The sequence below is a fragment of the Pelecanus crispus genome, chromosome 1 (assembly GCF_030463565.1).
Source record: "Pelecanus crispus isolate bPelCri1 chromosome 1, bPelCri1.pri, whole genome shotgun sequence".
Taxonomy (NCBI): domain Eukaryota; kingdom Metazoa; phylum Chordata; class Aves; order Pelecaniformes; family Pelecanidae; genus Pelecanus; species Pelecanus crispus.
The window spans coordinates 96884855-96899778 of NC_134643.1; the positions used below are offsets into that span (position 1 = coordinate 96884855).

Genomic DNA, 14924 nt, shown 5'->3' on the forward strand with positions numbered 1-14924 from the left:
ATGTTAATAGAAAAGAAAAAGAAGTTTTGTAGCAAGGGACCAATACTTCATATCCAGAGGTCCAAATCTGGTGATAAGGGGATATCAGGCATGCATATGGCTTGTGCTTTGTGCTTTCATTTACATGCTAAGCATGCAACTGAGAATTCACTCTCCTGGGCTGCATTAGGATCCACAAACACAGATTTGTGACCTTGTGCTTGGGGCGGGGGGGACACCAAAAAGCCATGTGTGGGTGAAAAGCTATCAGCATTGAGCCAAGGCTGGGGCTCAGGCTTGGAGCTGGGACTGCTTTAGGGTAAAAGGCTGGGGTCTGGGTTTAAAGCTGAGGTGCTGGATTAGGAGCAGGAGTGACATTGCTTTTATCCCTGTCCCACAACATCACATCCATGCACTGAAAAACAAGGTTGGCTTGAGACTTAAGCTGTTTTTTCCTCGCTGTTTCTCTCTCAGTTAGGAAATAAAATAATTTCTCTCCTGACAATTTCATGGAGACAAGTTTAAAAAAAAAAAAACCCAAAACAGTGGGAATGAGTATAAGCAATAGAGCTCAGTTCCATGCTGGCTTTTCCAACAGCTCATGGATGGGACAGTCTAACAGGTTTACAGTCCATGCTGCTATCTGTTAAGAAACAATGTATTGGAAGTGTTTCCCATGCAATTTCATGCCGAAAAATAGTCCAGACACTTAACTGTATATTGGATGAGGCAGAGCCTTCCTTTGGACAAAATGGTTTGGCTTGTCGGCTCTTACTCTCAAATGCGGTGAGCTCTTGACACCCTACCCAGCTTAGCAAACTGGGAGGGCTTTCCACATGGCTTTGATTTACAGCATTCTGTCTGCTTCTCTGCTCCCAGTCAGTGCAATACGCACAGTCCCCATCTGGATTTAAATAATTGCCTTCGTGGCATCTCAGTGGGTGAGGCTCAGCTGCACGATGGGGGAAGCTCGCCGAGATGCAAGGCCCAAGCTAGCAGCCCCTGTGCCTCCTTCAGCCTGGCATCAGTAGTGATGCTGGGATGGAGATCTGCCATGCTGGGGCAGAGCGGTGTGGGGGCACATGTGGTTTGGGAGCTGCAGATCTCTTAAGTGGTTTCCATGCTCTGGCTGGGATAGACCCTTCCCTAAAGGCCACCAGGGATGGACGTGGCAAGGCACCCCCTTTCAGACAATAGAAAGAAGCAATTTTTACACCTTGTAAAAACTGTAGAGTATTTTGGGTCCCACGAGATTAAAAAACAAAACCAAGCCTTCAACGTTTGCCTCTACTTCACCAGAAGTTTTAATGCCGAGAGAGGTGCTGGCAGGATGAAACAAGCTGAGCAGAGCAGAAGGTCAGAAGGATGTTTCAGAGTCCACTCTCTTTAATGAAGTTCAGCAACTTTACTCTCTGCCCTCCCGCCCTGGTGACAGCTTCATCTCCCTGTGGCTGAGGCTTCAGCATGAATCAGACCGTAAAAAACACATCTTGGGTCTCATGTCGCATTCATCTGCAAAGTGCTTCAGAAACATTAGCATGCCGCATCCCAAAGGGTGTCTGGATTTTACTTTCCAGCCCTCAGCTTGCTCCCTTTGCAGACCTGAGCAGCAGCAAGCTGCTTCTTGTTACTGCTGTAAAGAGCTGTGATTAGCCTGCTGTATACATAAGAGGGAAATTAAACCATTTAGTTGTATTTAGCAGCTCAGCCCCTTCTTCAGGCCCTCTCTCCCCACTAAACACTTTAACTAAACAATGACTAATGAGGCCAATTTGCTGTCAATTAATTGCCCCAGGAAAGGACCCCTAATTGTGGTGAGCAAGGTGGCAGCTCTAAAGCATTCAAGGGCCATATGATGGTCAGCATCCCCCCTACCTCTGCCTTGGGGCTTATTAGCATCTTTGTGTTTGTTGCAAAGTGCTGTTAATTGGGAGCTGGGGACAAGGAAATGAGAACTCTCGAGACTAATTGATAGGCACCTGCGGAGGGCTTTAGTGGCTGCAAAGTTCCTTTGACTTTGGAGAGAAGTCCTGATGTTTTCTTTTTACCCTGAAAGCCAGGGGCTCCTGTGGATTAGTGGGTGGGAGTCTTAATTTTCTCCAACAGATGGGGGTCCTACTTGCCAATAGAGAGGAAGGTAACTAGGCTGGAGGAAGCAACTAGCTAATGAGGATATATGGAAGGGGTTGTGGTGACTTTCTCTATTTGTATCCAAGGTGCCCTTCTTGGGATAGGCAGTTACAGCACTTAAATGGAGCTTATGGGCTTTCTTCTTTTCACTACTATTTGCTTCTGTGTCTTGGAGGGATTAAATAGCTGTTGCTGTATCTTAGGTCTGTAGAGTGGGAATAAGAGTTCTATTTTTTTAATGTATTTTGTGACTTATTGACAAAATACCTGACTGTTAAGCAGTCTTGTAATTTCAGACTGGGGAGTAGCTGCCCCACAGTATGACTGTATCTAAGGGTCTTATGCAAAGCCCTGTTTGCCCAAAGGGAGTAGTCAGACCATCTGACTGTGAACTTCGTGTGAGTGTGTTTACAGGGCTCAGAGCCATCTTCCAACTAGACCTCCACGTCCCTCTCTTCGTATTTTTCATCCTGCCATACCCAATTTGAGTTCCTAGTTCTGTGCTTCCTGCCCTTGTCTCACAAACCCACCCTCTTCCTGCACTGAGGTTTGCAGAGTAGGAACCAGAAACCGCACCCCATGGCTATAAGTACCCCTTGCAGGTAAGTACCCCTTATGCTAAGCAGTGGTTCCCATTCCCGACACACTGTGCTTGTGCTGTGTCTAGATACTCTGATCAAAAGACAAATATTTGAACTGTTTGTGAGCTGTGGCACGACCAGTTCCAGTATAAACTAAGTTAGGAAAAAGACCTCTAGAAGCATTGCTGGTTATACCCTTCATCAAGGGTGGCCTTGATGCTTTCTTGTTCCATCCCCCATTGCACTCCTGGAAAGGTACGCAGGAGCTGGCCTCCTGGATGTGACCTCACTTCTCTTAGCCATTGGGCTGACTCATTTACTAGGAGATTAGGGGTGTAGCACCACTCCTTGCCTACTTCCATAGCCTTGAATGATAAAGCTGATCCAGCCCACCCACATGATCCCAGGTAATATCTCAGGAGGAGTTTTGAGCTCCGAGGGGTTTCGGTCGTAAAAGACAAGGATAACAACAGCAGACGTTTGCATGTTCTCTTGTTTGTGGTTTCCTTGCTGCCTCCTGTATGCGGCCCCTGGTTTGTAATAACTGCTATAGCGGGTGTTTTTGAGACACGGTAATGTTTTGTGGAAACAAATCACTTGCTTTCATCTTGAGAGCAACAGTGATTGCGCTGGGGGAGTATGCTCTATTTTTCATGTCTCAGTCTTTCTTATTATTTAAATTAATGTGAGTTGCAGTTGTCATGAAAGTGAAGGATTGATGGCAATTAACTAGAACGGGCTTGGCGTAAGCAGGTTCTGCACAAGCCTGTCCTACCTAGCTCTGTCACTGTGCTTTGCCTGGGACTTGAATTCCCACACCAGCTCTGCCCTTGCACCCCTCCTGCCCTGCAGCCCCCCCAGTTCTCCCAGCCCAGCGTGCCCTACAGCATCTCTGCCCTTCTCCCACTCCTGCTGTGCAGGCTACCTGCTCTTCCAATGTGAGCTTCTCAAGAAGAATGGCTACTGGTTAGTTTGGGCGTTGTTATTTACCCTCAGTGGCATGTAAGATGAGATGCTGAGCTGGCATCAAACTTGTCCTGTAGATATGAAATGTAGAAGAAACAAATATGTGAGTTTCAAGCCATTCTTCTCAGCGCTCATTTCCAGCTCTCCAGACTCTGTCCCTGGCATGGGTAGGGCATCCTGCCTCTCTGGGGATGGAGCAGTGGGGTACTACACTGTGCTTCCTTTCACATCGGTCTCTGCTCCCCACCCCATCCAGGGGGATCCTAAGCACAGGGTAATGGATACCCCATATTACATTTATGCTGAAAAAAAAAAAAATCTGGTGATTGTATCTTTTTCAGCAGTACCAGAGAGCCTGGCAGTGCTTTCCCATGGTCCCTGGATCCAGGAAGGGTCCAGCAGCAGCCTCATCTCCCCTGGAGGGACAAGTTGTTAGGCTGAATATGAAAATGCCTGAAAGCGCTGTTTAACTGTAGTGCTTCCCCTACTGTGGGTCTGCAGGCTGTTTTTGCCTGTGCTAATGGTTCAGAGAGGCCAGACACAAAAGGGTTTTCCCGTTGAGGGTCAACAAGAGATGGCTGGGCAAAAGGAGGCTGCAGCAGCCAGAAGATCCTGGTCCCAGGAGGTTTTATTCTCAGCAGTCCTTCTTCCAGCAGTCTGGGAACTGTGAAAACATAACACAACCCACACATGGGAAAAAATAATAAGGTCAAAGCTTCTCATTTTAAGACTGTCCTAAAAAGGTGTGTGCAAAGTAATGACAAGTGCCAAGGAGGCAATGTTAACTGTTGCTGGTGCTGACAGTTTTGGCATTCTAACACGCTGGCTTGACACCCTGAAAATTAAGTCTCTGACTTTTTATCTGAGTGAAATTACTGTCCACTAAGATCCAGTCATTTTTAATGCTAGCTGGCTTTGGATTCTAAGCAGATGAAACCAAGCCAGGTTTTAAATTCACAGGGAAATAATTTCCTGCCCTATTCCACCTCCTCTCAGCCTTTCCTTGCCCTCTGACCAAGGTGGCAGCTGAAAGGAGCCAGCCGTTATACTCCTAACAAGATTTCAGCCTTGGATGCCCTTTTATCCCTCATCTGAAAAAGTAGCGAGCCAGATATGACCATCTGGACACATCCTTCTCCTCTTGGGTTTTTGGTCTGCATGGTCAGATCTGTTTGCATTTGCTGAGTTTACTTGATCCTCTGCGAACTAAAATGCCTTGAAGGCTTTGGAAGGTGGCAGGGTACACATGTCCTAACTGCAGCTCCACTGCTGGTGCCTCATAGTGGCTTCTGCTGCTCTCTCCTCGACTGTTTCGGCCATCATCACATCATTCTGCTAGGACCTCAGACTGGCCTACAGCTCCATCTGCTACTCCTGCTTGAGCTTAGTCCTTCTTGGTTTGTTGCATGGGTTTTTTTCATGATGCAAATGTTAACCTCTTGAGGTTAAGATAAAACCCCCAAAATGCGGTCTAGCCAATGGTTCTACTCCTGGGCTCTGCTTACCCGTGTTTGCCAGCACACCAGAGAAGCTGTGCTGAGGCCACTCCAGAGTCACCATCCTTGTGTCCCCTGACAGAGCAGCTAGGACATAACTGTTGCAAAAATAGCAGCATGTGTTTTCTTTCCCAGACTAAGCCTCTCTGTCCTCTCCAGTGCGTGTTGGTCTCAGATCTGAAACACAGTACATACTACATACAGGTAGCTGTGCTGCTACAGGACTGAGGTGACTCTCCGGGTTGCTTTGTTCCCTGTAGTAACAGTTTGGATTTCTGCACCAGAATTTGCAGGGCTCTCCCAGCCTGCAGCTATGCTGGCTGGAGCAATGGGTTTGTCTGTCCTGAGCCATGAGACAGGGGACTCCCCTCTGGGGAGCCTGTTCCTGTCTTTGACCTCCCCAAAGTAAAAGCTTTTTCCTCATTCTGAGTCAGAAGTTTCCCCATGTTGCAGCTCATGTCTGCTGCTTTTCACTTTTCACTGTGCACCTCTAAGAAAAGCCTGACTCTGTCTTCTCTGCATCTTCCCACTCGCTATTTGTAGACAGCAATAAGATCTCCCCTCAGCCTTCTCTTCTTCAGGCTGAACAGACCCAGCTCTCTTAGGTTCTCCTTGTACATCAAGTGCTGTAGCCCTTTGACCAACTTGGGAGCCCTCCAGTGGACTTGCTCCAGTATGTCAATGGCCTTCTTGTAGTGGGGAGCCCAAAACTGATGCAGTGCTTCACATGCTGTCTAACAAGCACCATAAAAAAGGACATAATCACTTCCCTCCACTTACGGGGCTACACTCTTGCTAATAAAACCCAGGATGCTTGGTCTTTGCTGCAAGGGCACACTGCTAACTCATGCTGAACCTGTTGGACCCCCACATCTCCTGGACTGTATGAGCCCAGCACTTTCACCTTTCCAGCAAATATCAGGGTGGTTGAAGTCTCTCACCAGGGACTGTGATTGTGAGGCTTCTTCTATCTGTCTAAAGCGGTCTTTGTCCACTCACTGCCTCTTCTTAATCAAATGGTTGGTAGCAGACACCAGCCAACAGGGATGACACTGTGACATCCTCTGATCCTTAACGCCTAAGCTCCTAGCTAGTTCACCACCCAGAGCTGGGTGCACTCCAGCCACTCCTTTGCAGAGAGTACACCTCATTTCCTCGCCTTTCGAGCCTGTGTTTCCTGAAAAGCTTGTATCCATCCCACACAGCACTGCCAGCCCTGAGAGCTGTCCCACCATGACTTTGTCATCCCAGTGGGTTTATAGCACTGTGAATCTGTGTGAACATCTAATTCCTCCTGTTTTTTTACCATGATACTTGCATTGGTGGACAGACATTTGAGATGGGCCCCCAGCTGTCCTGCTTTCACAAGGGGAGTGCAAAAGCCTTTCCTGTTGTGTTGGCCCCCAGCTCCTTCCTCACTGCCCTCCGTGCTGTCACTTCTCCCCAGATTATGGGAATCCTTCTCCAAAATGCCTAGCTTAAATCCCTCCTTGCCTAGGTGAGTGAGCCTGTCAGCAAAGACATGTCTGTGTCACTTTGTTTGACAGGTCCTGTTCCTGCTTGGGAGCCCCTGTTCCGCCAAGGGGGTCCCATGTTCATAGATGCTGAAGCGTTGTCCATGAGTTTGGGGCCTACAGGGAGGGGCTAATGAGCTATGGGCTGTAAACAATATTCCTATGAATCCAGCAGCACAGCTGGAAGTGGTGAGTTGCTCTCTTCAGGCTTCATTCCCCTCTCCCCACCTAGCTCATAGGCAGCTTTGCCGCAAAAGGACCATCAGCCACTCCTGCCAGGGAGGGGGAAGGGGATGCTGCTGTCTGTTTACTCTGTGGTAAGCAAAGCAGAAAATGATGTTGTTTCATTCCTCGCTACACACAAATTTGGAAGCTGAAAATATATGAAAAAAAAATTAGAAGATTCCTTTTTAGACAAAGTCCCTCACCACGTCTGGGGTGTGAAGCGTGGAAGGAAGACATGGATGTGGCAGAGGAGAGACTGCAACAGCATGGTCTGCTTTGGAAGCTGATACACCAGCACACTCCATACCTGGAGGTACCTGTCCGGGTCCCAGCGTGGTCACTTTGGTTCCGTGACACAAACTCAGTTAGCTTGGAAGGTCTTTAAGGATCCTGAATGCCCGAGCCATGGCTGGTCTTGTGAATCTTTAAAGACCCTATCATGCTTTTGGTGCTGTGCTGTGTGAAATGCAGTCAGCCAGAAGCTACCTATTGCGGGCAGCCCATGGGGGATCCCGCTTGGCTGAAAGATGTTGCAGAAACCTTCCTGCTATTGCCACTGTGCCTTCCCTCAGCAAATTCCCATTAGCCGTGGCATATGTCCCCGCTTCTCACGTCGTCGCGGCAGTTGCAACAGAAATGAGCTTAACAGCTCTCCAGTTCAATTCCCAGTTTGGTTTTGGTTACATGAGCAGCAGAGCAGGGTCCTGGCTAGCAGCATGGGTTCTGTGTGCCCGTGGGAGGTAGCAATAACTAATACACCCTCTGAGTCAGTGCCTTGAGGCCTAGCACCCTGCAGGAGGACATAGAACTGCGTCTGGGACTATTTGGAGTGTAAAAATTAGCTGGGACAGTGCTTGGAGCCTGCTGACTCCTTCCCTGCAGCCTGGGAGTTCTGGCAAGTTCTTAGAGGTTATTTTATGAAGGCCCCCAAACCTGTCCAAACACAAAGCATCACAGTTGCAGCAAAGGCCATTTGTATCTGCAGATCCTTGAAGCAGTGGTACATACTATTCTGATGTAACTTCAGAAACCCAGGTAGTAATGAGGAGCGCAGCCTGTGAGAGGAGTCTGTGTCTGCCTCTGGCTAATAAGTAGGTAGGTTAATGAGTCAGGCAGGCTGCCCTCCAGAAGTCTAGGTAACAAGGTCCAACTTTCTTTTGTCTTCACAGTTCCACCAAAGATCTCCAATATCTCCTCGGACATCACCGTGAATGAGGGCAGCAACGTGACCCTGGTTTGCATGGCAAATGGGCGTCCTGAGCCTGTCATCACCTGGAGGCACCTCACCCCAACAGGTAAGAGACCCAACTGGACTCGACTGTGCTGGTGATTTGTGAACTGTACAGTAGTTTCCTTCTCTTCCAACATCAATACAATACAGGCAGCTGTAAAAAAGTGGAAAGAGTCTTAAATGTACTGCAAGCTTGTTTTGCAGTGTGATTTCCCAGGCATGATAACCAGATTGTCTGAGGGAACAAATGAAATTACTTCTGTAGATGGTCTACAGAATTGGACCTGTAATTCTAGCTTTGGTGTTCCTCTAGTTGTCCCAGTCTCTACTGCTGGTAATGCACATCACGGTGGTGAAGGCAAAACACTGCTGGTGCCAGAGAGAGGGCAAAGGATTTCTGTTTAGATATTACATAGAAGAGATTCTTTCTGAAAACCATGGAATTTGCTTCCCACTGATTTGCCTTAAAAGGGAGAGGCAAACAGTGGCACAGGTGATTTCACATTACTCTCCACTTTGGCAGACAGTCTTCCTGTGTCTTGTGAGGTGAGTAAAGAAGGCATTTTATCTGCAAGATTAGTGAAGAGCAGGGTGGAGACAGAATAAAGGAGAACTCACCAGCTTTGTTCTGCTATCTAACTGTGCCTTCCACACTCAAGGATGTAGGAAGCTTGGAAGGAGAATATCCTTTCAGTAGTCAGACTTGATGAGGTTAGCAGCTTGGCTTGCAAGGAAACCTTTACCCCCTAAAGATTTATCAGTAGGATGGGAGCAAGAGGTAGGTTTCTCTTCCCCTGATTCATGTCCTTTGAGAAGAACTCTTTACCTGATTTCTTTTGCCGTCAGATATTCTTTCATCTAAAATGTGTGGGGAAAGCATTGATTAGCTCCATATGAATAGTCTTCTGTGATATTCCCATATATGTAAAGGGTTAAGGAGGATTTGAGGTAGGCAGAGTACAAGCTTTCTGCATGTGCTACAGACCGTCAAGCTATCTACTGCAATTCAGCAGCCAGAAAAGGGGAGAACATTGCAGAAAGAAGGTTGGGGAGAGAAAGGTAGAACGACACATTGGAACAGAGCTCAATCCAAGGGCTGCATCCAGAAGCCCCTGGATTTGGGGCCTGTGGTTCAGATCAGGGTTACTCAGATTTCCTGTCTCATCCCTTCAGCCAAACCAAAGTCCTCCTGAGCTTTCATGTATATGAAAGCCAGATATGCAATTTGTATTTCTGGCCCATTTCTTGCAATACCAAAAGAAAGAAGTCAGGGAAAGACTGCCAGAAAGAGGTAGGAGGAGCAGAGCTGATGAAGGGAACACTACTCCTCTGTGGTATCATTGTCACTACCTGACTTTCCTCTTCTGCTCTTTTCAGTATTAAGCATGACTGTGCCATTTGTATATATAGGGAAATAGAAGCTTTTTTTTTCACATTTGATTATGTATATAGAATCTTCTAGCTCTGGAATTTCTGCTCTTAAGATTTCTTTCATATCAAATCTTCCATCTTACTGCTGCATCAGTCTTTCAGTCCTCCAGCTAACTCTTTCTTGTATTCAAGTAGGAGACACTCCCTAGCTACTCCATGAGCACAGCCTAACATTGTCCAAGTTAAGGGCGTTACAAGGATGCTAGCTTAAGCCTTCATGAAAACTAAGGCCTGGTACACATGAGATGCACTGTTCAGAGCAATAATAAGCTGGTTCTTGTCCTGATTCATCACTTTGACTGCATGTTTGTGCTTTGTGGTTTTTTCCGGTTGTACTGCCTACTCCATTGTATCAGATACAGACTTCTTTTCTCCCTTTTAAAAAGGCTCCTCAGTGCAACTCTTCATTCTGGCTATCCCCTCTGGTGAGCAACTGAGGAATCCCATCCCTGCTTTGATTCCAGGGTCTGTTTTCCTGGGTCTGTTGTTCAGTTTTCCAGCATGCCCCTTCACACTTTTTCTCCCATGCTGTGTGTCTCAGAGGTGTTGCCATGTTAGCATCCCTCAGCGCCATCTCACTGACCCCTTTCCAATCCATCCTCAGTCCTCACCTCTACAGTAAAGCCTGCCAAGCACCCCCTTCCTAACCAACTAGAGCCAGGGATGAAGGGCAGGTCACAGTCCATCAGCTTCATGTCTCACTGATTGTTGTTCTCTCTCTTTTTCCCCATCTCAACCCATCTGTTATCTTTTACAGGTACAGAGGAACTGCTTTCAGGCAGACATCAGGTCTTTGAGCAGCATGTAGCCCAATAAGGCACTCGTCCCAAAATGGGGGACAGAAGGGCTACTTTTAAATGTTTTCCTTGAGTTTGACAATTAATGTAAATTCCAAATCTATTCCAGAGTTGCTGCAGTTAGAAACACGTCTTATCTTGGAATCTCCCTTTTCCAGAACTGTAAGGCATTTTGGCTAGATTTATGCTAGTTTTGAAGACATCTGCCATGCATCAAAGAGCTATTTTAGATCATTGTAAAGGTTTCTAAAATACATCTCTCGGCTTGGATTTTTTTGCGGTTAAACTTGTGACTGAAGAACTGGAAGAACGAATGTTATTGAGCTTGTGTAGGAGGTTTTGAATGGACAGGTTGTGAAATTAAACCAGCATTGGGGGGCGAGAGGGCCAAATTACTTTCTCTTTGTGCACTTTTCTCAAGGAGTTCATTAGCAAATTTGTCTGCTGTTTCTTTCATTCATTGACTTTGTCAGTGGTGTTTGTTGGCTAATTACCTGAGTTAGGACCACAGAAATTATTTATTTCTTATTGGCTGGGAAGCGAAAGACACAAATGCAAAGGGAAATGTTGCTACGTATGCAAAGAAGGCAGGGATGCATATGATCATTCATTTAAATGTAGCTGGGTCTCAGGAGTGATCATAGCCCACTCACCTTCCTATCTGGGAAGTTAAAAAAATTGCTTTATAAAATGCTATATTGCTTCCTTTGCTGGTCCTTCAGTCAGCAGTGGAACTAGGGATTTTTCTCACATCAGCTGTAAGCCCCCCTAGTCTTGAAGCAACCCATAGGAAAAAACCCTCTCCTTACCCTGTGAGGTAGCTGAAGTGTAGCTGTGGTTGTTGACTGTAGCACTGACACCTGGGAGGAAGGCAGGTAAGGGGAAAAATACTTTAATAACTGATGTGGAGTGACAATACAGATCAGCTTTAATTTCATGAAAGCAGGAATAACATTGCTTGGAATGATGCAAGTCCTTGCTCTCCACTTCCATTCCTCTTCAAATGATTGACTGACCGGGTTTTGACAGAGCAGGTGGAGAAAATCAGCCAGACCCTTTTATTCCTTATCCAACAGGCTATTATGCTGTAGGACATTGGCAACCTGGTCTAACTAGTTGTGAATAGTTTAATAGCCATTGCCTGGGAGCACAAACAGCTTCATTAGCTGTTGTCCTCCAGCCAGCAGAGCTCTCTTCTGGGATCGCTGACCTGCAGCTGCCAGCAACGGGCCAACACCTCCCTGCTCATAATCCAATCCCTTTCCTGTGAGTCACGACACAGCCGCGAGCTTATTAAGCCTGCCATGCCCTATGACTTTTGCCATCCCAGTTTGTGATGGTAAACCATGGAAAAGACTGTAGCAGCCCTCTGAACTGGATTTGTCGGGAAACTGTGATTTGTTCAGTTAGAGTGGGGATGAGTATTGATGATTTCCTACACAGACTACATGAGTGAGCACTTGTCAGCATTAGAAATATTTCACTAGGGGATATGCTATAGTCTCTCGTCTCTTGAAAGGGAAAAACCCCAGATTCTCCCCTCTGTGACTTTGTACGAGGAGTGGGTGTTATCCTGTTTTCTTCTTAATATTAACTTATAACGTACATGATCCATGGCCTGCAAAGATACAGATTATTTTTTCCTTACTGAATGCAGTCCAATCAAATTTCCAGTAGTTGCACCACAGCCTGGACAAGGTCCCAGCACAGGGCCATGTATCATTTATCACGCTGACACATTCTGTGTGGGCTACCGCAAGCAGCCTACCCATCTATGGCTAGTTATGTTAGGAGATGCTCTGTTTTTCCCGTACCATGCACCAAGATAACAACTAACGCATCCAAGAAAAGAGTCCAGTAAGATAGTTTACAGATGGTAGGCAATGCCTGCTTTTGAGCTCATCTTGGTTTTACTTCACGTCTTTCTTGACTTATGTTTATGCAGGCTAATGCGACTTCTCCCTACCCATAAGCTGCTGCGATCACAGTCCAGAGGCTTTAACATTTATCATTCCTCATCGCTCCATCTTATACAGAGCCATACTAAATGCCTGGTTGACTGAAAAAGAGCTTCCTGGGAAAAATAAAGATTCCTGTATGTTCATATTCTTATCAATAAATGCCCTCTCAACAGAAACCCTAAAGAGTGGCCTCTTGTGAATTGGTTTAGCAGCAATATGAACGTGGACAGTTGTTGGAAGGTCTTTGCATTACCAGAGATCTCACTGCCAAGCCTCTTGTCCTGGATGGGCAGACAAACATAGAAGAAAAAGGCAGCTCCTGTCCTATTCATGTTTCTGCTCCTTTCCCACAAGGCATTGTTGGTTGAAACATCTGCAAGGGCCTTGCTTATGGGCACTGTGGCAAGTGCTGTGAGATTGGTATCCATGTATGATGGCAGCCTGAGAGGCCGTGGCAGGGAGACAAAGCTATATTGATCCCTATCAGGCTTAGCTCAAGTTCAAACAACTGAGGCTTTTACTGGTTGTGCATAACCAGCTGAGGAGCAAACAATTGTTTTCCTAGAGCAGTTACAGAGTGTAAAACTTGTATAAAAGTGCCAGTTATCTCATTCCTGATCCAACTTCCCAGCCTCAGCCCAGCAAGGCCATTTGATAGAGAAGAGAACAGTCTGGATTCTCCCAAATTCCCCCTGACAGTCTAAAGATACCCACTTTGGCTCCAAAAGGAGCTTAGTTATTACAGTGGTAATCACAGCATAAAAACCAGTCTAGAGCAAAGCAGATAAGTATTGATTGCAACACCCAAGTTTCATGTCACAGCATCAAATGAAAGGAGATGGGAAGGCTTGTCAAATATGCCAGTCTGATTCTCCCTAGAGGGTGCTAGAAATTCTCATTGAGTCTTAGAGAATTTACCATAGCCTGGGAAGTTTAGAAGGGATAGAGAATACAGAAGAGTGCCTGCATGCTCTGTGTAATTGAGATGGTATACATATAATATGTTTATAAACAGCTGTAGAACTCATTGCCATGGAAAGTTATTTAAAGATGAGAACTTGGCAAGACTCAAACAGTTTGTGTGTTCCTGAGGATAATGTGAACAAATCTGGATATTCTTGTTATTCACAACAAAAATATTGAAAAGGATGTTAAACTTCATGCTTTGGGGCTCAATTACTAGAGATCAGGATGAGACGTAAACTGAAAGAGACAGATTATCTCACACCCCCGCTCACTCATGTATTTTCTTTCAGTGCATGCCTGTCTCCTTGTAGGACTGGCTGAACAGTGAACATGAGGGAAGCAGATAGCTCTCTGAGGGCATGAGATTCAAGATGACCATATAGTTCACATGGGCAACTTTGATCTTTATGTCCTGTGTTTGTTTGCCTCTCATTGCTGTTTAAGCCCAAAGCCTTGGTACTGCACTTTGTCTTGCACAGAAGCAGCCAGCTTATGCCCAAAGAAGATAACAAACAGAAAACCCTCAGCCAGAGTCACCACAAGTCAGCCGTGTAGGCGCTAGGTAGTGATGAGAGGGAAGGGGGTTTTCTGGTTATCTAAACCATTTGGATTTAGCCCACCTCTCTGCTGCACTCTTAAAACCTCAGTAAAACAGTTGTGAAGAGAAGGAGGAGTGTTGTTTCTGGGAGGGGGGTGGGGTGTGGGGATTTTTGTGGTGTTACTGTGCCAGCTCTTCTCATGTCACATCCTTCTCCCCCTCTAACTGCTTTTGCCTAATCAGGAATTTTAAGATTTATAAGGTACTTGTTTGACCCTGCATTTTAGGGTGTTGGGGGGCAACTGATGCTTTTTAATCAGGTTCTTTTTCCTCCTTTTTTTTCTTGCATCCTCAAAATACTCTCTGGCAAAAATGTGGTGTCATCTTCCACAGAGACCTCTTGCTTTGCCTCTTACACACTCCCTGTTTGGTTTAGGACCCTTTCTGAGGTGTCTTTTTCTCTCTTGGTCTAGTCTTTGTCTTATCCAACATTATAGGAAAAGAAAAAGGATACTGGCTCATGAAGAGCCTGGGAAACAAGCCAAAGTTTCAACTTTTTCAGGGCTTCTCCAGAAGGCATCCAAAGTTGTTTCAACCTCTATTTGCTTCCCGCTTCCGCTAGCTCCACATTTTTTACTTTTTCGGAAGTCCCCTCTTTTTAGTGCATGGCCCACAAGCAGCAGCCCCCCTGCCCCCTTCCTCACCTACAATAAACTTAAGTTCTGAATGTGCTATTGCCCCAACACACTGGAGAGCTTTGGTTTCTTCCTTCTGTGCCCAGGGAGACGCATACACTGCACAGAGACCCCTCCTGTTGTAATAGTGTCCCATTCGGTTGCTGTGGTCTGTGATGCTGTTTCAGTACAAACAGTGTTGATGCATGAAAAATTCATTTTCTTAACAGCTTTGATTTCTCTCTCCTGTCCCATGGCAGAGAGGGAGAACAAGGCCTCATAATTATTTTGGCATTTCTGGGGAACAGGTGAATAAATCTGCTGTAAGGAGGGAATTTGGCCTGCTGCCTTCAGCGGTGGTTGGAGGGGAACATCTGGAGTCTTCTTGTCAGTGCTTGGCTGCTCAACCTCTGGCAAGATTTTCTGTGCTGTTGC

At 46.2% G+C, this 14924-nt stretch overlaps 1 protein-coding gene across 1 annotated transcript in view; it reads left to right on the plus strand.

Moving 5' to 3' along the window:
- The window catches only part of LSAMP (limbic system associated membrane protein), a 321315-nt gene that overhangs the window by 201932 nt on the left and 104459 nt on the right, over positions 1–14924 (plus strand). Inside the window, exon 3 of the mRNA XM_075710257.1 lies at positions 8061–8186. Within this exon, the coding sequence (XP_075566372.1) occupies positions 8061–8186 (126 nt within the window). The remainder of the gene's footprint in view (positions 1–8060; positions 8187–14924) is intronic.